Consider the following 24,798-nt stretch of genomic DNA (forward strand, 5'->3'; position numbering starts at 1 on the left):
ATACACAAACGCACGTGATTAAGTCGAGGAAATCAGGGTGAGCACGTTCCATCAAAGTGATTTGAGACTGCTGAGCAATCTTCTACAAGTGGAAATCCAGTGAGCTAAATGGGGCCGAAAGCGCACAATGCCTGGAAGAGCGTTACGCCACGGATGAGGTGAAGAGGCTGAAGACCCGACGGCAGAGCGAATGTATACTCTCTCACCCGAGGATCAATGACCAGGTGGGTTTGGACGTTGAGCTCTTTCAGGTAGGAGTCCCTGAGGTGCCCGTTGCCGTCTTCCACTTCATAAGCCTTGTTGAGGTGCTTCAGAGTGGCCTCTGTGATGTGGACACGTCTGACCGAGGGAGTCGCAGGAGAAAGGTTTTAACCCTTTAACACGCTTATTCACTGCAGTGACACTATTGTTTATTTATTTCCTTGATCAATTTTAAAAGACTATAGTATAGACTATGGATCCGTTTATAAATTTATTTTCCAATGTAACATATAGACTTTCTTTGAATTATTAAATAAAGTTACATTAAGCTAAAGTAACATTCAAATTGTTATAATGAAATTATTTTTATGCAATGTGTAATAATACATCATAATATATTAAATTACCAGAAACAATTATCCAAACTATGATACATAAATGTGTTTAAAGAGTAAGATGTAAAATGAACACAGCCTACCCCGGAAGGCCCCCGGACTCCATGTGATTGGCCAGCGTGACATCATGTGACCAAACGTCAAACTGCCACTTGCGGAGGCCGATGACGCCGCAGAGCACGTTGCCCGAGTGCACGCCCACCCTCATGTTGATGTCCACCCCCGTGGCCTCCCGTACCTGCCTGCATGATGTTACATAGTGATACAAAAGGCTCAATGTTTGTGTGCGCAGAGCACATTCCAACTAGGAAATCACACAAAAACACATTGAATGTTTTAGGATCATTTACGGAATGTGTCGATCAGGGTGCAGGTTGACGGTTGGCACAAACTCACTTGATGGCTTCGCACATGTCCAGCCCCATCTTGACGCAGTTCTTAGCGTGTTTGGGCAGAGAGACGGGCAGCCCGGACACACAGTAGTAGCAGTCCCCAAGGATCTTGATTCTCATGCACTCGTTTTCCTGCAAGAAACGACGATGACAAGAGGAGAAACCTGGTTATTTGCCTGGTAAATATTGTGAAAAGGCAAAAATACTTAACTGTGCAGGTAGACGGGATATGAGGGCACACATACCGACGCATCAACCAATCAGTGGCCAATCACTACAACCCCGTCTCTTAACCGAGGTTAAGAGTTGTTCCGAATAACTAATATGAAGACATTCTAAATGACTCACCTTGGCAATTTGGTCAAATTTTCCAAACAATTCATTGAGCATAATAACGAGCTCTTTGGGAGAACAGTCGCTGGCCAGCCGGGTGAAGCCCACAATGTCAGCGTATAGAATGCTGAAAGGAGAAAAGAATACAGGAAGAGTAAAAGAAGAGGAGAACAAAAAAGAGAAAACAACAGTGGTGACAACAGCGCCCTTCAAAGTCGACGTCCATGAAGCGGATACCTGCAAAAGCCCCAAAAATAGCCCCTCATGCAATGTGTCTGTTACATTTTTAAACTTCCAACAATCAATAGCTGGTGAACACTATCCGTGTAACTTCTGTCTATCTGTAACAATCTGTAATAATGTCCAAGCTGCTCACAAAAAAACTAAATTTGAGGAGACCAGCCGTGTTGTTTCAATCTGTCAATCAACTTTACAAACTGATCCGTACCGCCTGATGCACTCAACCAGTCTGGAGTGCATTGAACCATATTTTGTCCTCTAAATGTTAGAGTGTTTTCGGCCCATTATGACCCATTATGAAAATGTTGGCTCCTGAGTTAGGATGTAGGATTTGAAGCAAAAATTGAAGAAGAAAAAAAAGCCTCTGCTCATCCTCCCGTTACCCTCTAGAAGCCCCAATCAGTGACTCATTAAAAAGCCTGTCTGGTTCAATGCTGACTCATGGGTTGTTCATCATCACAAGCTGCCGATCACCGGACCCCAGAGGGCCGCGGTCACCTCATCTGACGTCTGAAAGACCCCCGACACGACCAGCTGGAAGTCTGACCTACACGGGGCGCCTGGCACCAGACCTACAGCATGTTGGGAAATGACGGTTCACATCCTTTTTAAACTGTACGCATTTAGAAAAGCAAAATACCAAGATTGCCACCAAAGACGACACGTAGATTGCTGGTTTTACTTGATGACCTCGTCCAGCCACGGCCGGTTTCCGGCACCGGCTGGTTAAATTCGGGGAGCCTCGGGGGGGAAGCTTGGTAACTCACTAACTTGTAGGTGACCAGCGGAGGGACACAGATGCTGCACCCGTTTCGTTGGCCGAATGTAAAACGGCCAGGTGCTCCGCGAGAGAGACAACGCAGCTACAGACCGGTCAGACTGCGGTTATTAGAGGGATCCGTCATTCAACACCGTGTCACTAAATGAACATAGTGGGACTCATACCTGCTGTGTTCACCAGGACCTCTTTAGTGTCCAAACCAGGACCTATTTAGTGTCCAAACCTTCTAATAATACATGTATAAATGAAATCAATAAAACCCTGGTGAAAAAAAAGATTCATTACTGGGTCACCGCTCTGAAAACAGACAGTCATCATAATCTGTCTTCGCAAAAAGGGGCCAGGCTCATTTTTGCAAAGTGTATGAGCGAAAAACTAAGAATTTATAAAATGATGATGAGATAATAACAGTGGCCGTTTAACGTACAGCTTTCTGTGTATTTTAAGGAGGTTTGTGGTCCTACCTGACGTTCTCGTGCCTCTTGACATAAAGACTGTGGAAGTTGTTATCTTTGACCAGTCGCTGTTGTTCTTCTTTGTCTTTACAGTCTTGCAAGCGCTCCATGATTGCGAGCTTCATCTTCATGGAGATGTAGACTGGGAGCACAGACTGCAGCAGGTTCTCCTGCAAAAAAAACACACACACATACATCACTGCAATTTGGGTGTGGCAGGTTTATTTGACTGTAACACTCAATGAACAGTGATGAGAAGAAAAAATAGCGCCTGGGAATAGCCACAAAACACACACACACACACACACACACCAAAGCACATAGACAAGCTCAGACTCCCAGACCCACTTCTTCAACACCAGCAATTAACTTCTTCTTCTCTTTTTTTTTAAATAACCCTCTTCAGAACGAGCAGTTGGTGCTTCAGTAATGTCCCCCCAAAAAAAGAGTGTTGCGCTTTTAAGTGGTATTTAGAGCTGGGGTGTTTCTCGAGAGAACCGGCATGTTGGAACAAGTTTAAATGCAGTCAGTGATACCAAAGAGCTTCAAAACACGGTGTCACCGTTCTGCCAGGACAGCCGACTGACGGTGAACATGGCGAGGAAGAACATTCCCCGCTGCGTGTCATTAATTCAGTAATAGAATACCATCAGAGTCAGGCTGCCGTAATAGTCAGAGGCCCAAGAAGTGTTCAGAGCCCAATGACTTAATTAAGACAGAAATCTGAAGAGGCAACTTCTCAAGAGAGGAATTAATCCCTCGTCAAACCACCTTTGAAGAGGTTTGTGTCTAATGACTCGCTCACATTGAAGGGACTTATTCCTTAATGAACTGCGCTTGAAGATGTTGTACTGATTTCTTCTGTATTTAAGCAGAGAAGCCCGTAGGTCCAAATGATGTATTTCAGCCAATAAAATCCGGATTTTCTGGGATGAGGAGTGTGTGTGAACAGTTAAGTCTGATTCCTTATAGTTCTTTTCAAAGAGGATTTGGATCTGGGCTTTAGCCGGGTCACCTGAGGACATTCACACTGTTGTTTTGAAGCCAGAGTTCACTTGGCTCTCCGAATGTCTCCAGGTCACTGTCTTAATTAATGGGAAATAACTCCCAAAAGAATCTGCTGTTTTCATGCATCCCTCTGTTTGCTTTTGATAGTCAACACACCACTTCGATCGATGTGCCCACCGTCGGTTTGCTCAGCATTACAGCGAGAGTTCAGATTACTTTTCACTGTAGTACAGATTATTTGGCTTTATGGCGTCGAATTTTATCATGTAGTTTTTTGGCAAAGCCAACTGTGCAGTCAGAAAGCCTTTTATTTCCCCGGAGTGCTTCTGGACAATCTCCAGGCTGCAGAGACTTCTCAAGGACTCAAAAGAATAAAATGACACCTAAAATGAATTTATCTTGTTATTGCAAAGAGGTGAATGTGCTTTGACTCAAAGCATTCCGGCTTTCCACATTTAATTAATTTTTAAATGAATAAAAATAAACAGACAAATTGGAATTGACATTTTAAGTCTATGTAAACCAAAAGTGAAATCCCCCAACTTGAATCATCGCTTAGGGATTAGGTTGTGACCACACAAAATGTGGGAAAGGTCATGGCAGTGAAATACTCAATCAAGGCGATGGGTTTTGTGATTTAAGTTTCTATTTTTCTAAAAGAATGTGTGTATAAATTAACCATGAGCATGAAAACTCACCTCCTATAAAGCAGTCTTTGTTTAAATGACGGTGGGAAACTGTAAGATCTGCACTTGATGTTGTGCTGCTTTAGATTATATTATTAAATATAATATTGAATGTTATTTTAAATCAATAAAAATGTCTTCCAATGCTAATGCACAGAACATATCTGAAACGTGGAATAAGAAGAATGTGTTTTCAATTCAGTGGCATGCTTTTACTTTGCTTTTGTGGAAAGCAGTAGGTAGAAACAATTGCTGAAATTGCTGGTGACAAAATGTTAGTTCCTCATGTGTTCATTATGGGTTCCCCGTGGGTTCCTCATGGATAATCGGTTTTGGATCTTACCCATGCTATTATGTCCCTGTTCTCCTTTATGAGCACCGATTCAAATGTTAACGTAAATATCGTTCCTTCGTCTCCTGCCAGGCGGCATAACCGCTGACCCGTTCCCGGACGGAGCAACGGCGGTTTTTCAAAGCGAGACAGCGCAGATGCATCTAATTTAAAAAGGCATCGGAGGGAAATCTAATTTGTGAAGGATTTGTTAGTCGCAATGAAAACATCCACGGGAGAGTCAACATGAGGCCAGCCGAAGGCAAAGCTTGAAGATGAAATAAAAATGGCAATAACAATCCCCGACTAGCTATTCTCATCATTAGTCTGTAATGTTTGTCTCCGTTAAGCGACGTTACTGAAATAAAGACAATGCAGAAAAATACAAAAGACGTTACAATTTTCAGCTACACCTTTCCTCACTAATAAAATTGTTGCATGAAGACTTATTTTCTTAAAGATATACTGCATTTCACTTCTTCTCTTTGAGATGTCTAACTCATGGAAGCGCCCATTTACTCATCCTGAAGCCTCTTTCATTTTTCCAGATTTGTATTATTTACATCTTAAGCAGAGAGTTGCAGTGATTTATTGTTCATGGGTGTCGTCTATAAGTTTAGTGTAACTGTACCTTTTGTAAGTTGGTCATGGTTACAATACACTAACTTTGCCGTACTGGTATTTAAAGGATTATCTTTTCTCATCTTATCCTAACGAGGAACTTTGTGGACCGGGGCCGAAGAAGTTGTTTGTTACGTTGAAATTCGCAAGATGATCATTTTCTTCAGGATACCATTCAGCCACTTAGTTATAAGACGCCAGTGTGTTTCACAAACCTGTTGTCTTTTTTCTATCTCCAGCTTCATCCGCATGCTCAGGCACCTCAAGGTGTCTTGAAAGGTCTGCCTGAGGGTTTTCTCCATCAGGACCTTGTGGAAGGCTCCCACCCCACTGCCACACAGGAACACCAGTGCATTGGACAGCAGCTGCAGACACGAGACAAGGTTAGCATGCATTTGCGTATTTTGATATATTTTATTTTATATATTTTATTGTGTGTAATTATGTGGAAGGAGGGCATAGCAACATAAGCATTTCATTGTACAGAGTAACTTGTTAAACTTTACACATGAGAATAAATACCTTGAATATTACTTTTTAATTTTGCATATTTTCTGGAATTAAACCATTGCCAAAGATTATATTATGTCTAAATTCAGCTTGTTTTGGGGGGTAAGAGAGTAGTTACACACAAACCCACAGGGAGATAACTTAAACGTATATCCTGTAACCCATTTTACCTTCAAGCCCTTAGCACACGTCTGCAGACTTATCAATAGATATTACAGAATGATTTTTTACAACATAATGGCAAAACTTTAGATTGAACTGGTCTCACCTGGTTGGTGAGGTAAGGGGAGGGGTTATCGGTGTAAATGGTGAGGCACACTGTGAGGACCACGACGTGGGACAATGAGGAGATGCAGCTCAGCACCACAGCGTACCACAGCTGGAACGGCAGCATGGTGTACACGGTGAAGATGATGAAGAGGAAGAAAGGCACCTGCGAACGCGAAAAAGGTTCCGTCACTTCAAGGCCGAACTCTTAACGATGGGCGTTCATCCACTAATGCCGAGTCATCCGGTGCCTTAGCGAAAAGTGTGCGTGAGGTTACCTGGTCCCAAGGCAGGATGATGGGGCCGCTGAAGATGAAGGTGTAGCCCATGGTGAGGTGCGTCGCCCATACAATCAGGCCCAGCAGACGCCTCCATCGCTGGGAGAGCATCTCCGTGCACACCAGCAGGAACACGGCCAGGAACACACACAGGCTGCCGCTCACCACGCTCACAAAGGCACAGTGTTCCTTCGCGCTCTGCTCCAGCGGCAGGGGAGGGGAACAAACACACGTTTTATCACAGTGGTATCAGGTCCAAATGTGGCACGTTTAGTTTCCAGCTTTAAAATCAGACGGTTGTTGGTTCCAAGACAGTAACCTGGTGGAATGTTGGCAACGCTACAAGCTCCAACCTCCAACTCTGGCTTTAATATACACCTCTCAATAAAATGCAGGAGTAGGGGGCTTCCCCAAATGGATTTAGCGCCGGGATATTGTTTCTCTTTGTGAGGTAAGTCTGTTAAGTTTGTGCACGCTTATCAGAAACGTATTGCTTGTGTTTCTGACCACTCTGAGAGTAAACCTGAGGTTCCACACGAGCACAAGACGCACAGCCATTGATTTTCATCAGCATCGAGGCTCATGTCTGGGTTTGTCCTGTTTGCTGAAGGCCATCGTCTTCCTGACAAGACTTACTGTGCAGTGAGAGGAAAGAGATCCTGTGCATTTGTGTGTGTGGAAGCATGTTTGTGAGTAGATATGTGCATGAACGCACAACCATGCGAACATATGTGTGAGAATATGTTAGTGTACGTGGGAGAGAGAGAGAGAGAGAGTGGGTGTCGCAGGGAGAGCACGAGAGGAAACAAGGGGTTAAATGAGAGCTTAAGAGCGAGACAGAGCACAAAGTCAGTGTTAATGGATCTCTGCTCAGAGAAGGCCATCTCTGCATTGTATGTTGAGCTTTCTGGTTACCATGGCAGCGCTAGAGAAGGCCAGATCTCAACTAAAGCACTACGCGGCTGTGGGTCTTGAAACCTTTTTGCGGGCAGAAAAAGAACAATTATTCTATACAAATAAGAGCCAAAAACCTGTGGGAACATTCAGGTATATTCAGAACGCTCAAAGCGAGGCACTCACAAGAAAGCAGCACAGCATTTGTGTACTTTTCATGAATCATTCCCATTTATAGGATATAACATTAATGTCAGTGTAACCGTTCTGCATTTATGTCTGTGGTGTCAGCAGGTTGTCCCTGATTGACACATTTATCTATATAGACAAAAGATAATGATCACAGTGTGCCGTGTACAGAATGTCTTTGCTTTCTTTACACTAGATGTGCATAAGTGTGTTCCTGCCAGGACGATGCATTCCCGACTCCTCGCTGTGTCTCTGATAACCGCGAGGAACGCCTCACCTCCAGTGAAACATCACGTACGTCCACTAACGTCCTCTCACAGCTCTTAGAATCATTTCAAGAAGACAAACCGACTAATGTGAATCATCCCTCCAATCAGATGCTGGTGCCACGAGTGGCACTTGGAACATCGGCTCCGCCAGTTTTCCTCTCAGCGCCGCTCTTCATCCAATGCCAATTTTAGAGGAGTTATATAAGTCGACGGTGACTTTTTGACACTGGTGGCATCCTCCCCCCCCACCCCCACCAGGCACCCCGCCCCTCCTTCGCAATTCAACAAAAGTGTTACGCAAGCTCCATCCCAGCATTTTCTCTGAACTCTTCTGTACCCCTGGCAACTGTGTGTGCGAGGCGCCAGCGAAGGAGAAGGAGGGGACGGGTGATGGTTTGGGCCAGTGATGGATCAGGTTGGTTGTTTGTGAGTTGTGAACATTTACTGTGACAATTTACAATCCGGGAGTAACTCCAACAAATGAGACAATTGCGGGAACTAGGATTGTGTGTTTTTGTGTGCACGGGCGAGGGACAAAACGAGGACGCGAGGATACTTGTGTTTACATAAATGAGGGATGTGGCCGTTTGAAAAGGACGGGAAGATCTTTACGTACCAGTACAATGAAGAGTGAAAAGGGAGTGTGCCCGAGATCCAGCAGTAACACAATAGAGGGTTACGATGCTTTTTCCAACAAAGGAAAGTAATTTAATCTCCAGGGACAGAGTCAGTTTACTAGACGACCCGCCGCACCGACTCAATGCGGCGCTACCTGCCATCGTGCCAACATCAACATCGGCCGCAGCCAATTTAACCGGCCTCTTCCTGTCAAGATCACAATCACAATCTGACACTTCTGACAGCTACATTATTTTAACCAATGTTTGTTTTCTTCTCTTTGTTCATTTTCTTTAAATAAACCCTAAAAAGGTGGTTTTGTTTAGCACGGAGACATGACACGATAGAATAGAGTGCACCCAGAGTCTGCAGGCAAATTTTGCACTCAAGTACTTTTGAGCAAAGCTAAAGTGCTGCCAGCTCCAGGGCCACTGTTCTGTAGCTCATCGTGACCCCTGACCTCACTGTGGAGAAAGGCGAGGCAATTTCCCGAAGGAGAAGTATCACCAGCAGTATCAAACATGTACCTGATTTTGTTTAACAGTTGCATTTCCTCAACCTGAAGCAACTGAAACACGTATTTTCGTGTGTATTTCAGCGATGTGTCCTCCTTCACATTCAAACAGTTACACAATCACTTAATCTTTTCCATGCAGCTCGACTGCAAGTGAAGGGGAGTTGAGTGCATTATTTAAGTAGTTGTTGGGGGGGGGTGAGTGTTTTTCGTTTTGTCGCAGTTTCACGGGCCGACGTGGAGATTCAAAGTGACCATCCAGCCACATCCCGCTTCGCTCAGCGCTGCGCAGGTGCTGCCGTCCCAATGGGCCGCATTAGTCCGCATGCACTCATCTCCGCGACATCGAAGCAATACGAGGATGCTGTCGGGGCATCTCTGAAATAATTCTCAACGCAACTTGATTTGCTAAATCTTTTCCGATGAATGAATACACATATTAGAGGAGCTCTTGATATAATGCCGGTCAGGCAAGTAACACCAACACTGGCGATGATCTAAATGCAGAAACACATAATTGAATCGACACCTCCACCCATAGATAGCTGACACGGGGGCTTATGGGTCCGCTTGCAGAAGTGAGTATGTGTCATTGGAAACCACATTGCCATTTGTAACTACCCCAACAACTAAAAATACAGCTACATATCTTTAAATAAGGATGTTTTTCTTAGATCAAACATTGTTGTTCCATAAATGTACGTTTTAACATCCTTTAATAAACATAATAAGCTTAGATATGTCCGTCACACCAGCGGGACGGATAGGACGCTTTTACACAGCAGATATTACAACTATAAAACTGGAGGAATAAAAAAAAATAAAAAATCATTGTGATTGCACACTCTAAAGCTCTCGTAGTCTCTTAATGGGAGCTGTAGATTTAAAGCATAACAGTAATCAGTAAAATCCACAATGTTTTAATATAAGCCGTCTCAGTGGATGTAGCTTTTTGTCTCATAGGAAGCCCAGCGACATGCCGCATCGTGCAGAGCGACAGACGAACGACTGCACCGAGTTACAAGACAAGTCCAGGCTGTTTAATTGTATTCATTTTCATAGCATAACTGTGGAGGACTTAATGAACTGGTCCTATGACCGGGGATATCCTAAGAAAACCTGTCTTACTTGTTCCTACACCCGTTTTTCCTGGTATGACGAGTTAAAATCTCGCTGGCCAGATTTATGCCTATAAATGCAAGATTATATCTGGAAAAGGAAATACAAAACACCATGCGCTGTTTAAACCATGATCCCCTGCCTACTTCAACTACGACCGGTGTTGTGCTTTAATCACGCATGCGTCAAATACCATCACTGAGTTGATTTGGAAGCAGCCTCTGATATTTAATCCCTGAATCACTCCACAAAGCCAATTCTGTTGAGAGTTTCATGACTTTCGAGCCGTGGCGCTGTGCACTGAAGTCAACCTTGAAACCGTTGCACAATAAGAAGCATTGTGTTAAAAATGGGGGAAGTAACTCGAAAAAACAAATGTCAACACCTCGCCTTGCGCCAACTGTCATCTGGTTGATCCTTGCCCCATGTGCACTGCAAGGGCCCCAAAACACACGACGAAGACCTCTCAACCAACATCAAGGCACATCTCACTAACCTGGAATAGTCTCTGTCTCAATGTAAGTCTAAAAAAAATGGACACATTTAAGTTAAGTTCTTTCATTGCAACTATGGACTTAAGTTTAATGTTCAACGGCGTGAAATTGTTAATTCAAACCTGAATAAAACAATGTAAAATCTGCAAACACAGCCGGGTTTCTTTCGGTCTCTCGACAAGCGCGGATAAAATGTGAATACTCACCAGTTGCAGGGCGAAGAAGACGATGAGGAGGACGGCGCAGGAGAGCATGGAGAGGCCCAGCAGCAGCACCAGCGGCTGGTACTGGCTCATGCAGGAGAACCTCCGGTACAGCGTCTCGTTCTTCAGCTCCTGGTCGTTCAACAGGTACTTCCCCTTGGCTGGCATGGCTGCTGCTTCTCAGAGAGGCATATCAGGTGAGAACGCTAACTTCTAGATCGGTTTCAGGGGGACGGGGGACGGGAGGGGGACGGGGCTGAGATCGGGCCCTCCGCTAGCTCATGACGCTCTGGTGAAACTTGCGTTTCTCCTTCGCCGTGGCATCTTGAGCGCTAGCGTGGTTGCTCCTCTCGCCGCGGCTCCCTTTGCTCGGCGTCCTCTCTCGTCTCTCTCCCGCTCGCTGGTCCCTTTGCGCCTTCTAGCCTCTGTCTGGAGTCGGCAGGTCAGACCCGCTTCATCCTTTGCCAGCTACTGTGTTGCTCCTTGCAGTGGGTTTGAGCAATGAGCCCGGGGCCGGGAGATACGGAGGAGGAGGAGAGGGCTGTTTAAGAAAGGGGAGGGGAGGGATGAGGGGGGAGCGCGGGAGGAAAACGGGAGGAAAACGGGAGCCGGCGGGCAGCGACAAAGGTCATCGGGGATCCCACCAGGTCTTAGGATGTAATGGAGCGCTGAGGTTGGCAGCTGCGGCAAACGGGGGAGGAGGGAGGGAGGGAAGAGAAAAAAAATTTCACTACAGGTTTGGTACCAGACACACACACACACACACACAGAAACAGAAACACTGCCCATGTTAAGACATTAAGCTGGAGGGAATTGTTTTTGTTGGCACATTCAACTCTAAACACGGCTTAATGTCTCTGGAGAAGGGTTACGGACCTGGCTACGACTTCTGAAAAGGACGGGCCGTAATCTGTGACTCACTGTATTGTGAGAGTGAGACATAAATATCCGGATCCCTCGATGAGCACATGCTACACTCGTACCTGAACTCCCCCACTTCCACCGTCTCCGCTTTCCCCGACTCGGCCACAACTTTCATTAGGAAGCCGCACCGCTAATGACGGCAGTTGCTTCGCAGCCAAGCAATGCGACGTAGTGGGATGAACTTTGCATACAAGCCACAAACACCTTTATTCTGCGCCAGCTCCACTAACAAACAAGCGAAGGTCCGCGGACAAGATGACGGCAATCAAAGCAACAACAGGAGGCGAAAGACACGCACGCATGACGGATTTCACATCCACGACAAAGTGACCTCACTGCGCGCAACACGCTCCCTTCATCACCTTTCTATTTAAAAACAAGGGGGAGGGGCCGTGGTGCGAGAAGGAGGTCTCAGGAAGGCTTTGCCAAAACACACAATGAGAATATCTCTTCAAACAAAAGGCCTGACAATCACGACAAACACAGTCCGCGGACACATCATCCTGATTGAAATGGGGTTTTCTCTCATTGTATAGGTCATTTAGGTGTGATCGCCCAGCTCTCGCTAATAGGAGCTGCATGTGTACGTTTGGGTGAGAGGAGGAGACGCACTGGCCCCGAAGCTCAATAGAAACAACATGAACTTCGCACCACTGTCAATAGAAGCCTCATTTCCTCCAGTTGCTAATATCGCTGTCCCGGTGTGTGTGTGTGTGTTTATCCCTCACATAGCAACTGTGACAGATGCTATGCACCATAAAAACAGAAAAGCAGAGCAAAAAAGGAGGGCAACACGTTATGCACACACAAAAACACGTGTCGTGGTTTGTGAGAGGGAAAAAGTCGGCTGCAAGCGCTTCCATCATGTGGAGATTAAAAAAGGCGCCACATTGAGCGGCGTCACGGCTTTACCGCCGCGTATAACCCCGCCCCCGCTTTCGGCAGCCGTCTCTCCCCGGCTCAGATGGTAAAAGCAGGAGGGAGGCAACAAGGAAAGTCACAGCGCTGGTGAGGGATCGTGTCCTCCTCTCGCATCAACAAGAACCAGCTGGCCTGCAAGGAGGGAACCCTGAGTAGACATTTGTTGGCGTCAACATACCTACTCAATGCCAGGTCCGGTTCTTATACCGGCAGCGATGTGGCTGTAAGTGTCATCACGATAGCAAGACAGGGCAGGAAAATATATGTCATAAATTCCTATGCAGGGAAATGCACATTAATTAAAGTGAAGGGAACAACAGTAGACCACTGGATGCTCTTCTATCTGCCTATCTACCGCCTTCCTTCATCATTTCTCATCAGCTGGCTCTCGTACCACTGTTTTTTTACCCCCGTTACGCTTCAATGAGCAAATGTCTGGTATTTGACGGTTTCTTGGAAAGCAAAGCTAGCCCCGCCCTTTTTCTGGATGGACACGTTTCCATACAAATAAAAGAAAACAGGCGCGGGAACATTTTATCAGCGATCCATCATTTCACCCACTTCCATTAAACCTGCGAAGCTGTTGTTGCCGGGCAACCAGACTTGTTTGAACCCGCACAAGACACTTGTAGCAGGCCTCCAAAGATGGCGCTACGAGTTACGAGGCTGCGCGATTAGGTCGTTTAGAACAAACGTCTTATTTAGTTTCAGTTCAGTAGTCCATAACGGAGTTTCCTCAACGACTGAATAGAACGAGTGATGGAAGGGAAAAGGTCAACAAAACGCCCCTACGTCCGTGATTCAGTTCAGACGACCAGGAGGCTTCAGCATTTAACAGGGTTGGTCTGGTCTTTAAAGAGCCATTTGACACTGCAGGACCGCCTCGTTCACCAGATGTGAACGCTCTGGGCCCCAATGGGGCTTTTTTATGCACCAACACTAAAGTTACCATGGCAAAAAAAAAAAAAAAAGCAGCGCCATCAGACCCGCGGCTGTGCGGTAGCAACGAGCCGGGAGAGACAGACAGAGACGTACGCTTCAATAGAGCCGAGTCTCTCCGCGGGCCCGGATGAATAGCCGAGGCCGCGTTGAGCGCCAGCGCTTTTGCTATGAAGAGCTTGGCAATGGAGCAGAGTCACAGAGCCGCCTTGCAAACTGCCGTCACCGAAACCCGGAGAAACAGCAGGAGCACAAAACCGACTGACGTCACCGGCCGCTTCCCGACCAAGACGCAGGAATCCACCGGCCCTCGCGTCACGGGAAAGACTCCGCAGCGCGATAGAGACGTGGATCCGATGGCCTGTGTGTTTTGTAGGAAGATTCAGAGGAAAACGTATAGTGATTTATTCATCCAGAATCTACTTGGGACCTTTTTTTTTATCGTGCTCCTGGCGCAGTATATTAGTCTTCAGTAGTATCTGCTGAGCAGCAGAGCGACATGTTCGGCCTCCCGGGAAACAAAGCGGGAGCGGTAGGTATCTGCTGGCAGCCTTGAAAGACCACCGGGCGATGCCAGACGCTAAGCGAAGCGAAGCAGTCGGAGGAGATCCGTCAAGCAGCCGATGAAGGGCATTGACGCAGCTGGGTGGTGACACATTTTGGATCGGCTCCTTTAGCGCGTTAGTATGTTTGTTCATCTGAACTTTTCCTCCAACCGGAGCCCGATTCAAGGCCGGGAGATATTTAGAAAAATGACACTGAAGCGCGGAAACTGCCGTTGTGTCTGCTCTGGAAACGATCGATCCATTTCTTTTCATGCCAAGTAGTCACATGGGGAAAAAATAAATAAATCTTATCCAAAAAAATGTACCCAAACCTACGCCCAATTCAAAGGCTTTTTGTGGGGAGCAAACAGGCAGCTCTCTTTCCCAAGCAGATCACTCGGCTTTTATGGCCGTTTTGTTTGTTGGCATTCCATAAGCCTGGACGGAAAAAAAGGGACAAAGAGTGACCTCTGTAAAAGAAATGTGTGACACAAGACCATAACCTTACAGCCCCGGGGTCGAAGGCGATGCAGTTTATTTACGACTTTTGCGACCTTTATTTCAAATGGTGGAACTGATTTTTGTATTGAAGGTAGTTTATTTTGAAGAGTGTTAGAAAGGTTAAGATGTTACAGAGGGCAACATTCTTTTGGTTTAGTTTCACTCCGTATAGTAAAACCTTTACTTTGAACTACTTTACATCATACGGTTAATGAGATATTTGGGGTGCATTCCAATTTGAAACATTCTTTCATACATACATTTCGCCATATTTTATAGAAACGAGTCGGTACTCATGATACTTTGCAACACGCCCTTGATTCCTAATTGCTTTATGCACAACGACACAGAGGTCATCTTCTTTTATGGTTCAGCTAAGCTACTGATGATTCAATTGCAGGAAAAATGTATGCCGATATGAAGCCTTATTATATTACAAATATGAATTCTTGCAATAATATAATCAGTGACTATGAGTATGAGTAAGTACATCGGACAGATTCTATCCCGGTCTGAATCGGCCCGGAGTGGTCTAGACCCAGTTATCTTGCCTATTCATAGAGCCTTTCAATAAACACATGACTGATGTATGCACTACAATGCACAGGGCGGATTAGATTAGGCCTTGTGTCCTTTCCCATCTCCCCTCCTCTCCTCCCAGTAGGGTCTGCTGGTATTAAATTAGCCTCACTCAAATGCCATTGCCTATAATAAATACAGGAAGTGCAAGCGAGAGCACCATGTGTTCGGATGCTCAAGCGTTTCACATTTACTTCCACAAAGCGGAGCCGGTTCGCACCGCCACGAGTGAAACCATCGGTTGTGCTGCTCGACACAAACGGCGGTCCAGAGGCGGGTTTATTCAATTAAATATACATAGAATTTCAATCCGAACGGATCCGCCATGGGGCAAATCCAATGTCGAAGTAGCGTTCATTGAATTAGTCTCAGCCATTTCCTTCTCGTAGGGGGTTTTGGGTTTGAAAAACACCTGCACGCTCACAGAGGGAAGCTGTCTATCAGTCAAGTCAGTCATCCAATCAGACGAGTCGCGGTTTGAAGTAATGAAAATAATAATTATTTATTATAATAAATAATTACTACGAGCGCAGGTGTTTTTTTCACTGTCGTGTAGAAGTCAGTTCCTCTTTCCGGAACTCGTTGCTCATCTCTGAACCTTTGACTCGCTCTTTGTCTGTGACTCTGTGCTTTCTGGATTGACTGTAGACCAGTCAGTTTTCTGAAGTGTGCATACATATATGTGGGCATTTTATTGTGTGCTGAAGACAGATGCGTTATGTGTAATGTACCAAAAATGAACGGAGGGCTTTGTTTCTTTTGGGTTTTTGTCGACGCATCGCATGGACGCATCTTTCGGGAACAAACTTTGCGATGAAAAACCGGGTGAAAAGAATGCACTACAATGAGAGAGGCCATTGTTTCCAGTCGGTGGAGCCGGCCACATCCCCATTTCAGCTTTTGTAACTGGACCTGCTTCATCCTGTTACTGGCCCCCGCTGCACTTCCACCGCCATAAAGAAAAACCATAATTATCCCCCGAGTGCGCCAGCCAGCCCGGCTTACTAACGGCCCGGAGAAACCTCAACATCTGCAAGCGCAGAGCTGTTTATGCAGATAAACAAAGCGGCTGGAGCTTTGGATCAGCATGGTGGATATTCTCCGGGTTTCCATAAAGCCCCGGCCGTCCATCTGGTGCATGTTTTCTGCAATCTACGGTCATAAGTACCGTTGTTTTACACTGCACACATGCCCCGACATAGCTGCCCTAATTCAAAGGCTTTTTGTTCAAGGACGACGTTAAACTGGTGAAAATTTTTCATTGCGATGTTTTAAGCACATTGCAGTTCACAGGCTGCAGCGCTTTGGGCCTCTCGGTGCTGGAGGAGGAGCGAGGATTAAGTATTCCCCTCAGAGCGAGAGCTACTCTGGTACTACCAGCAGCGGTCGCCCTCATTAAAACACATCCTCCGTTATCTTCGGGAAGCACCAACAACGGAGGACCCCACCTAGACTGAGCGGGAGGAGGGGGGGAATCCCCGTCCAGCTGAAGCGCTTCGACCTGCAAAGCGATTCTTCTTCTTCTTCTTCTTCTTCTGGTGCGTGTGTGCGACTCCCCGCGTCTGCACCGCACCCCTCGTCTGTCAGCCGGGGCGATGGGCCGACCCGCATCCTGTGAACCCGGCCAGTGAAAGAAGTGACCTTTGAGTGGGAGAGAGGGCTCCTCTATTTCTGTGGAGGGGCGGGGGCCAAATGTTTTAAAACAAAAGGGTTACGTATTAAGAATAACAGCTGTAAGAGTAACAGTGTTTGGATGATTTAGTCAATAAAGCAAGTTGACTGATAATACAGTGAGATGCTTAAACGGACGGTTGTGTCTTTACATCCCGTCTGTCTGCAGATGTATTTTTTCGATTGTCATCAGCTCATGAATGTTTGTACAACCAGGCGAGGTCTTGTTCCACATCAAATGTAAATTTGGTTGATGGGGCCTTGACATCAGGGATTTGAACTCCACACTGACAAAAGGGATTATGTAATATCTATTATACAATATCACAAGTAGAAGGTTAACTGATCGGCTTTCATACGCACTCTATGACGCTGTTTTTTGTGCGTGCGTGTGTGTGTGTGTGTGCGTGTTTGTGCTGTGGTGAAGTGGAGGTATAATGAGCTGGCTATTGGATAATAGAGGGGCATATTCCCACTTCCCCTTTCAGAAGCCACCCTTTACTTTACTGGTAGGAAACCCACCTCATCAACAACCACTATACCGACATGTGTGTGTGTGTGTTTGTACTTTGCATTGTCCAGAAACCCTTCGATCAAAAGAAATGTGACATGTGTAAAAAATAACCCTCTCCGGAGCATTTGGATAAATTATTTTCCATTTCTTGTGGAAAAACAACACAAGAATTCAGCGAGCTGTTGTTTTCTATTTCTTTCTCTATAAATATATCTGATAGACTTATATATTATATATTTCTATACAAGTCTATGTATTCGGCTCATTGTCCAATGTCTTGCATTGTTCCTTCCACTGTGGATGAGGTGCTGCTGACTTTATATCTATAGAACATTTCTCGGCGACAAACCCACTGAGTGAAAACACAAAGTGAGACGAGGTACGTTCGATCGTACGTTGTATGTGGCCAAAGAAATACAGTCCTGCTTATTGCAGAGTTGGTTTGTACTTCGGCACGAGACAGATAAGACCGGCGATTCCGTGCAGCGTTTCTCGTACCTCGCCAATCTGACGGTCAAATTCAAATGACATTAAGCTTTTTAGATTGAGGGGATTAAAATTCCCTGGGTGAGTCCACGTGACAGCATCCGCGGAAATATTCATTCCAGTGCGAGGGTGCATCGAAAGGATGCGTCTCTGATTACAAGTGGACTCGCTGCTGCATCTCCGGCTCTCGTCTCTTCCTGCAGTCTTCAAGGTCTCCCAACAGAAGTGCGGCGAGCAGAGTGACAAAAGTATTACTAGTGCTTTGTGTGCGCTTGCGTTTCAGCAGCGCATCCTGGAAGCATCTCGCAGGTGGAAAAGTACAGCAGGGTCGGAGTTTGGCTGAAGTGTTTCATTTATCCACGCTGTGTTGATTGCTTCACTTCCACATTTGCAAAGCTCCGACTGTGAGGGTGTACCGGGGGAACGTCCTCACAGACAAGAGGCCTCTTGCTCGCTGCTTTTAGCATTGTTCATGCAGTGCCTGTGGGTGGGAAGCCGGGACGGACGCAGGTTGTTAGTCAAAGCTTCTGTGTCCAGAGGAGAGGTACTTAGTAACGGTACTAACAGGGATACAAAGGGCCCATAAAAGCTCAAAATAACCACACACAACCAAAGCTAACAATGAGTTTTAACAGAGAAAAATCTGCACAGTTGAGATGTTTCTTTTGCCTTAAAGCAGCTACTTATTTGTTGCAGACTCTGGATGACAGCGGGTGTGCCGGCGGCGAGGAGTCAGCTGGTCTGCATAACAGCTGCTGGCCCATACTCAAACATGAGAGGACCAGTGAGTGTTGTCAAACACACCCTGTCCACACGTCCTCACACACCCTTAAGTGCGCTACACAACGCAGACGGAGCCAAACAACACAGCTCAGGCACAGGCCTCGATGGCAGCCGACATGTTGCTTCTGCAAGAGGGCACTTCCATCCCTGAACCAACTTGACCCCAAGAGCCACGTTTCTCGGAGTCCATCGCTATGACAGGTTGATCGGAGGCGCAGGTGCTCGCTAAAGAGGAGTGTTGCATCACAGTTTTGGGGTTTTTACTTCAGTCTCGCTGCTTCTCTTCATCGGGGGGGGCACGAGCTTCAGGACCGCAGCCGACCGCCGTCCACATCGAGGTTTTGAAAATGTTATCAACACGACCGGGAAAAACAACACGGGAGCAGAAACGCTGACTCCATGTTCCACAAGTGATGCGCTGAACGGCACATCCTGCTAAGCCTTCAATTACAGCAGAGGAGTCGGACGCCGGGAGTGACGCAGGAGGGGAGCGCGGAGGGATCTCATTACCTCAGAGGCCTCCCGGGAGCTGTGGCTCACTGGGCCGGAGGATTTCACTAATAGAGCCGTTGTCTCTCGACTGAGTGTCTTCATTAGCACTCCCACCGTATTTTCCTTCTATCCTGTCCCCCCGCCCCCCTCTTTTCTAATCAAACAGGTGTTAGCCGAGCCTCCTCACCTCACCTGGCCCTCCGCTCTCCGGGACTCTCCACGGGGGGGGCCTTGTCCGCGTCGGGGGCACGCCTGGAGATACACGGTGGGTGAAAGCCACTGACCTCCACCCACCCCCCCCCACGCCGGTGTCTTGCCACTGCGCGTCAAGGAATGAGGCGGGGAATCGTCGACCGCGAGCGGCGCCCTTCCCGTGGCTGGGTGGGGAGAGGAGATTTTGGAGAGATTTTTGGCGAGTTGGGGCGAGGTCACTCCCACTCAAGTTTCCCGAAAGGAACTGGCTCGGCATGACTGGCGTTTCGCCGCGGCCCCTCCCAGATGTGAGTCACAGCCTCCGTGCTTCATGGAGACGGAGTCGTCCAGGTGTGAAGAACTCATCGCGTGAGGAGGACGTGAGCTCAGCGAGGATCAGACCATTGTATTCGCAGATTCAACAGATCATTATTGTTGACTCTAAAGTAAGCTGACAAAACAGGCGATTACACTACAAAAAAAGGCCTGTTGAAAGCTCTGGGAAAGGCCGTCTCGTCTTAGTACTTTTAAAATGATATAGATGGAATTAGATTGAGTATTTGTTTCGTCTTAAGTTATCCAATGACAATCCCCAAAGTCTTTCTCACTTGGCTCATTATTTGTTCTTCCTGAATACATTAATGTAACAACAAAATCATATTATTGAATGTTACTCACACAGCTGAAAAGTTAAAAAGTCCATTTCGTATCATTTCCAGCCATGTGAGACAGTGCATGTTAGTTCAACTACAGTGCTCATATAAGACGGGTATAGAATATCCTTTAATTCCTACGACATCTGTTTCCTGCTGTATTTGGGAAAGCTTTCCATCCACCTAGTTGTTTATAACTCTTGTTAGTTGTTCATTTTTGTTTTAGAATCTGCTGCTGAACAACGTGGGACCAACAGAAACCATCTTAACCAAATCAAGCAACAGAGAAGGGAAAGGAAATAACTGTTTGGCCAGCTTGATGGAGAACAGATTTCTGCCTACCTGCATTACCCTGAGTTAAGCCCCCCTCCCCCATCACCATCGAATCTGTCGGAGCTACCATGGAGACCACATTTACTGCAGTAACTGAATATAAATGATCAAGTATTTGAAAAAAAAATAAAAAATGAAGGAAAAAAGAGAGATGGCAAGGAGAAGCAGACAGAAGGCTCTGCAATATGTGTTTGAAGGAAATATTCATGTGGTCACGCTGATTCGACAACAGGTTGAAAAGATGGAAGCCTCACAAATCACAGCTCACAGTGTAACAGGGAACCGCAGCATCACCCGGCAACCGGCTCGCATTGAGGAACCGTTTTGTTCCTGTTAGATCGGGTCGGTGGATCTTCATTCACTGCTACAAATCAATAGAAGCTTGTCTGTACATTCAGTACACGCCTCGCTCGATTTCCCCTCAAGATGAGCTCTGGATTACTGTCTTCTCAACAAAGGAAAAAGGAGAGAAAATGCAACATGTCTAAGCAGCCTCTGCAAACCTGTTGCGGAAGTCAGTCTGTGCGTGTGTGCGCGTGTGTGTGTTTGTGTATGCGTCCGACTGTCAGTTATTCTACAGCAGATTGCGCCACGTTTTGGTAACAGGAAGTTTCCGAATATTTTAAGCAAACGGTACAATTGTATTCCTCCCACTCCACTCTGTGCCGTTGAGCTTTCCTCTCTCTGGATTTCTCCACGTTTGAACGCCTTTCTGCAGAAGCTCCAACGCCCAAAAAAAAAAAACGCGCTCACGGGTTTCCGAGCGCCTTGAGAGGTCTGCTGAGCGAAGGCCGAGCGCACCCTGTGACTTACACGCGACCGCACGCCGTCTCACTTCCTTAGCGACGGTGACTCATTTCCCTCACAGCAGGGTTCAAGAAAGGGGAACCTGCAAGATTAGACACGGATGGAGGCGGTTATGATAGCAACCCCTGATTTGAAGTTATGACAGCGCAAACAGCGATCTATTCAGGACAGATAAGCACAGACGCAGATAGGAGCCAAATATTTACCGTGGATTTAAGGGCGCGTGGTTGCTGCCCTTGTAACGAGCAGGAAGTGTCTCTTGAAGGCTGCGAATAAGAAACCCTCCCACTGACAAATAAGAGCGACGTAGCCCGCGCGTAAACATTCTGCTTAAGCTTTTTTTTGTTTTGCACAATTCTTGTATCACCCCCCCGGAGGACAAGATGGCATCACAAGAATGGCCAGCTCACCACCATTCATCAATGAAAGGGCATCCTTTAGACCAGGCGACATCCGAGCCTTTAGCTTTGGGTCGCTCCACTGGACCGCTGCATCCAAATGGTGACAGCGGTAGCTCGTGTGACGGCCTCACAAAGGATGCAGCGAGAGTGTGTGTGTGTGTGTGTGTGTGTGTGTGTACGGTGGTACAGCAGCAGAAACCAGATCTTTGAAAGGCGGTTGTTGCCATAGCAAAGTCAAAAGGGTGCCTCGGCAGAAAGAGGAAGTGATTCATTTTGTTATAATTGTATTTTTGTTATCATGAAAATGAACACATCCTTGGGCAGTTCGACAATTCCATTCATAAATGTCACCGATGCTTCCTTTGATCTACACTTCAGTGAGGACCAGTAGTTGAAACAACAGGACACTATTTAAGATCCTCCTCAAAGAACAAATACAACCTTGTATCATCAACAGCGAAAGGTCAAAATCGAAATTCATGTATGTCTTGGTAGAAATGTGGCTGCAGCCAGAGCTTCTTCCGTTAATTGTTCATGGGGACGACAGTAAACTGCACACATGCTGCTGTTTAACCTGCCTTCGATGCTCCACAGCAATCAGACCAAAATCCACCTAAAAAGTGTGTTAAATACAGTAGACCGTGGATGACGGACGCACCTGCAGCTGTTTGGGAAACTCTTTGTCTTGTAGTCTAAAAGTGTAATTAAATGAAAGCGGACATGATTCACGGTTCATTTGGAAGCGTTTTTCATTCCACAAGTTAACTTCTTTCCAAACTTACATGTCAGCGGTTTCGTCAAGGACTTTTATTATTATTGTATGTCAAACAATCCACGCAGTCACATGTGTTCCTCCGAGGTCGGATGGGAAGACGTCATCCGAAATGTCTCGACAGTTATCGCCAGGTGTAGATCGTTCCTCATCAATATAGTTCAGGCTGATAGAGATGATGGTGAGTACGTTCACAGAGGGCTTTTCGTGGGCAGATGACAATTGCCAGATACGCCAGGCGTGCTCGTGCTTCCGATGGCCAATGTGTCTTTTTCCTATACCCAATACCCTTTATGTGAAACAATTATCGATCTCGATCCTCTGGCGGCCATGTTTGGGGCAGTCCCACGGGGACGGAAAAATAACCATCCCTCACACATGGCTAGTGCGGTTTTATATTGTGCGTATCCCCGCCCCATTTTTATCTTGAGGTCTCCACTGCATTCATTCGATAGGTCAACGACCAGGGAGCAAATCCCGGCCAATCACTCATTAACCAGCCGAGCACAATGAGGGGCTTGTTGGAGCGGCGCTTTGCCTCCAGCCTCCATGTGCCGTGCAAACACCGCACATCTCCGTGAAAAGACGCCGACCAGCACCCACTGACCATTGAGCATTAAGTCATATGTCTTAAAAATATGGAGAATCCAATATTCGAAGATCGGGGTTATCACAGAACTGCAGAGATCCTTGCTGCCGTTTTCCGGCTGTGCTGCACATTCCTCTCCTCATCTGGTGTCCTCGGATACTAATGTCTTTCACGGGTAAACCGTTTCAGTTCTAAAGTGAGTTCTGCTAAACTACGCGTCTCAATGGCACTCCTCCAGATGGGCTTGCTCTCGTGAGCATTGCGTAATGTCCTTGAACCACAGCGAGCACAAAAAAAAGGCATTGAAATTCAAATGGTTGAGGTGGAAGGACACCCACACATCTGCACCGTCCTTCTCAAAAAGGACCTTACACGGGAGGCGGGCATCGAATCAAAGTGCCCGCCTGAACGTTTTGACATGGCCCGCGGAAGGTCACCCCACACCCAGGGCACTTCGCGGCCGGACGCCTCTATGGGATCCCAGTGCATCCCGGCCGCGTCCCAATCCCGACGCCTGATCGATCTCGTCGGCAATAAATAAACCTGGATTGGCGTGTGCGCAGGCGTTGACATTTTCTCACCAAGCTGCAGAAGGCAGATTGTAATTAGCGCTTCTTACAAAAGGGGCCTGTGGGCGGGAAGGTTCTTCAGGAAATGGAACCATTTCCCAGACAATGGGGTGAAGAGGCATCTCTCTAATGGCACTCCGCGGCATCCCGTCTCAGTGTGCGGCGTGAAAGAGGGCACGGCCTTCTGACAGCCCCTCGAGAGCTCTCCCGGGGCGAGACGCATTAGCATTTGCATTGTGTCGAACAAGTGGGATCGAAAATCAGACTTTACAGTGTCAATAGAGTATTGTAGAGATAACGAATTAGAAGATGAAAAACCAACTGGAAATCCCATCATCTTCTTAAAGACGAAGTACATCCTTTTTGTACTGAAAGTGTCTAGACGGCTTTAAAAGTGACAAAATATGTGTTCTGTGTGTGGTGGTCGCTGAATGAACGCGTGAGTGAGAGAGATCTGTTGGATCGGGCCACTGGACTAACTCGTACAAAATCCTGTACATCCACACCTACGGGCGATTTGGAGATTCCACTTGACCTCATCCTGTGCACTCGAGGAAAGCACACACACAGGGAGAGGATCCGATATCCACACGGAAATATGAAGAACGCCAACCACTGAGTCGCCCTGTTCACCCCGGGGAATATTCTGTGCATTGGAAATGTTCTGTATGCTTTTGCTAATTGGTGCTTTTTTCAAAAATCAAGTAACAATATCTTGAATAGACAGTTACCAAAGCCGGGTGTTGGACCACTTATAGCAGCTTACGTTCACTAAAGCAGCCTTTCCACGCTTGTTATATTTCTATTAAATTTAAGATATCTCTTTTGGCAGCAGTAACTAAATGAAACAAGTCCGCTCACAGACTCCATTTCAGACTTTAAACGGCAACGTGGGTTCTCGATGACCTTTGAACTTCGAGTGACTTTAGAGAACTCGTCCTGGCTCGTATTACTTGTTTCTCTCCAATAGGGATTGGAAGTTTCCTACGATTTCACAGCGCAATGACGAGGGGCGTCCCGGGAGTGAGGGATGGAGGGAGGCTTCACCAAAGCGAAAAGGTCATCCTCACACAGAGGCCAGCGGCTATTGACGGGAGGTTAGGCTCCTTTTAAATAGATCAAACAGGCTTAAGCAGTGTAAAAACAATCCAGACATTTCGGTGGAAATGAATCAGCGGCCGACGATCTGAAGATGTTGTCGCTCTCTTTCGACACCTGTATTTATATCCCGGCCACGTGAAAAACTCTGACGTGACAGCTGTCGTCCAAAGCGCATCATGAATTATCGCGTCACAAACGCGGCCTCGTGTCTCTCTCGAATTTGCATTG

General features: G+C 46.6%; 1 protein-coding gene across 3 annotated transcripts in view; it reads right to left on the reverse strand.

Moving 5' to 3' along the window:
• Positions 1 to 24,798, reverse strand: part of adcy7 (adenylate cyclase 7) — a 38,333-nt gene that overhangs the window by 9,739 nt on the left and 3,796 nt on the right. For 2 of the 3 annotated variants that reach the window (XM_040167152.2, XM_040167141.2), the window contains exons 2-10: positions 10,802 to 11,479; positions 6,499 to 6,696; positions 6,222 to 6,386; positions 5,659 to 5,808; positions 2,807 to 2,967; positions 1,337 to 1,448; positions 993 to 1,120; positions 680 to 838; positions 207 to 339 (exon numbers count right to left, since the gene is read on the reverse strand). In XM_040167152.2, coding sequence (XP_040023086.2) covers positions 207 to 339; positions 680 to 838; positions 993 to 1,120; positions 1,337 to 1,448; positions 2,807 to 2,967; positions 5,659 to 5,808; positions 6,222 to 6,386; positions 6,499 to 6,696; positions 10,802 to 10,966 — 1,371 coding nt within the window. In that variant the 5' untranslated portion in view covers positions 10,967 to 11,479. Of the gene's footprint in view, positions 1 to 206; positions 340 to 679; positions 839 to 992; positions 1,121 to 1,336; positions 1,449 to 2,806; positions 2,968 to 5,658; positions 5,809 to 6,221; positions 6,387 to 6,498; positions 6,697 to 10,801; positions 11,480 to 21,144; positions 21,216 to 24,798 lie in introns of those variants that run through there. The other variant, XM_078085557.1, reaches the window with a different exon arrangement.

The sequence above is a fragment of the Gasterosteus aculeatus genome, chromosome 12 (genome assembly GCF_964276395.1).
Source record: "Gasterosteus aculeatus chromosome 12, fGasAcu3.hap1.1, whole genome shotgun sequence".
NCBI lineage: Eukaryota > Metazoa > Chordata > Actinopteri > Perciformes > Gasterosteidae > Gasterosteus > Gasterosteus aculeatus.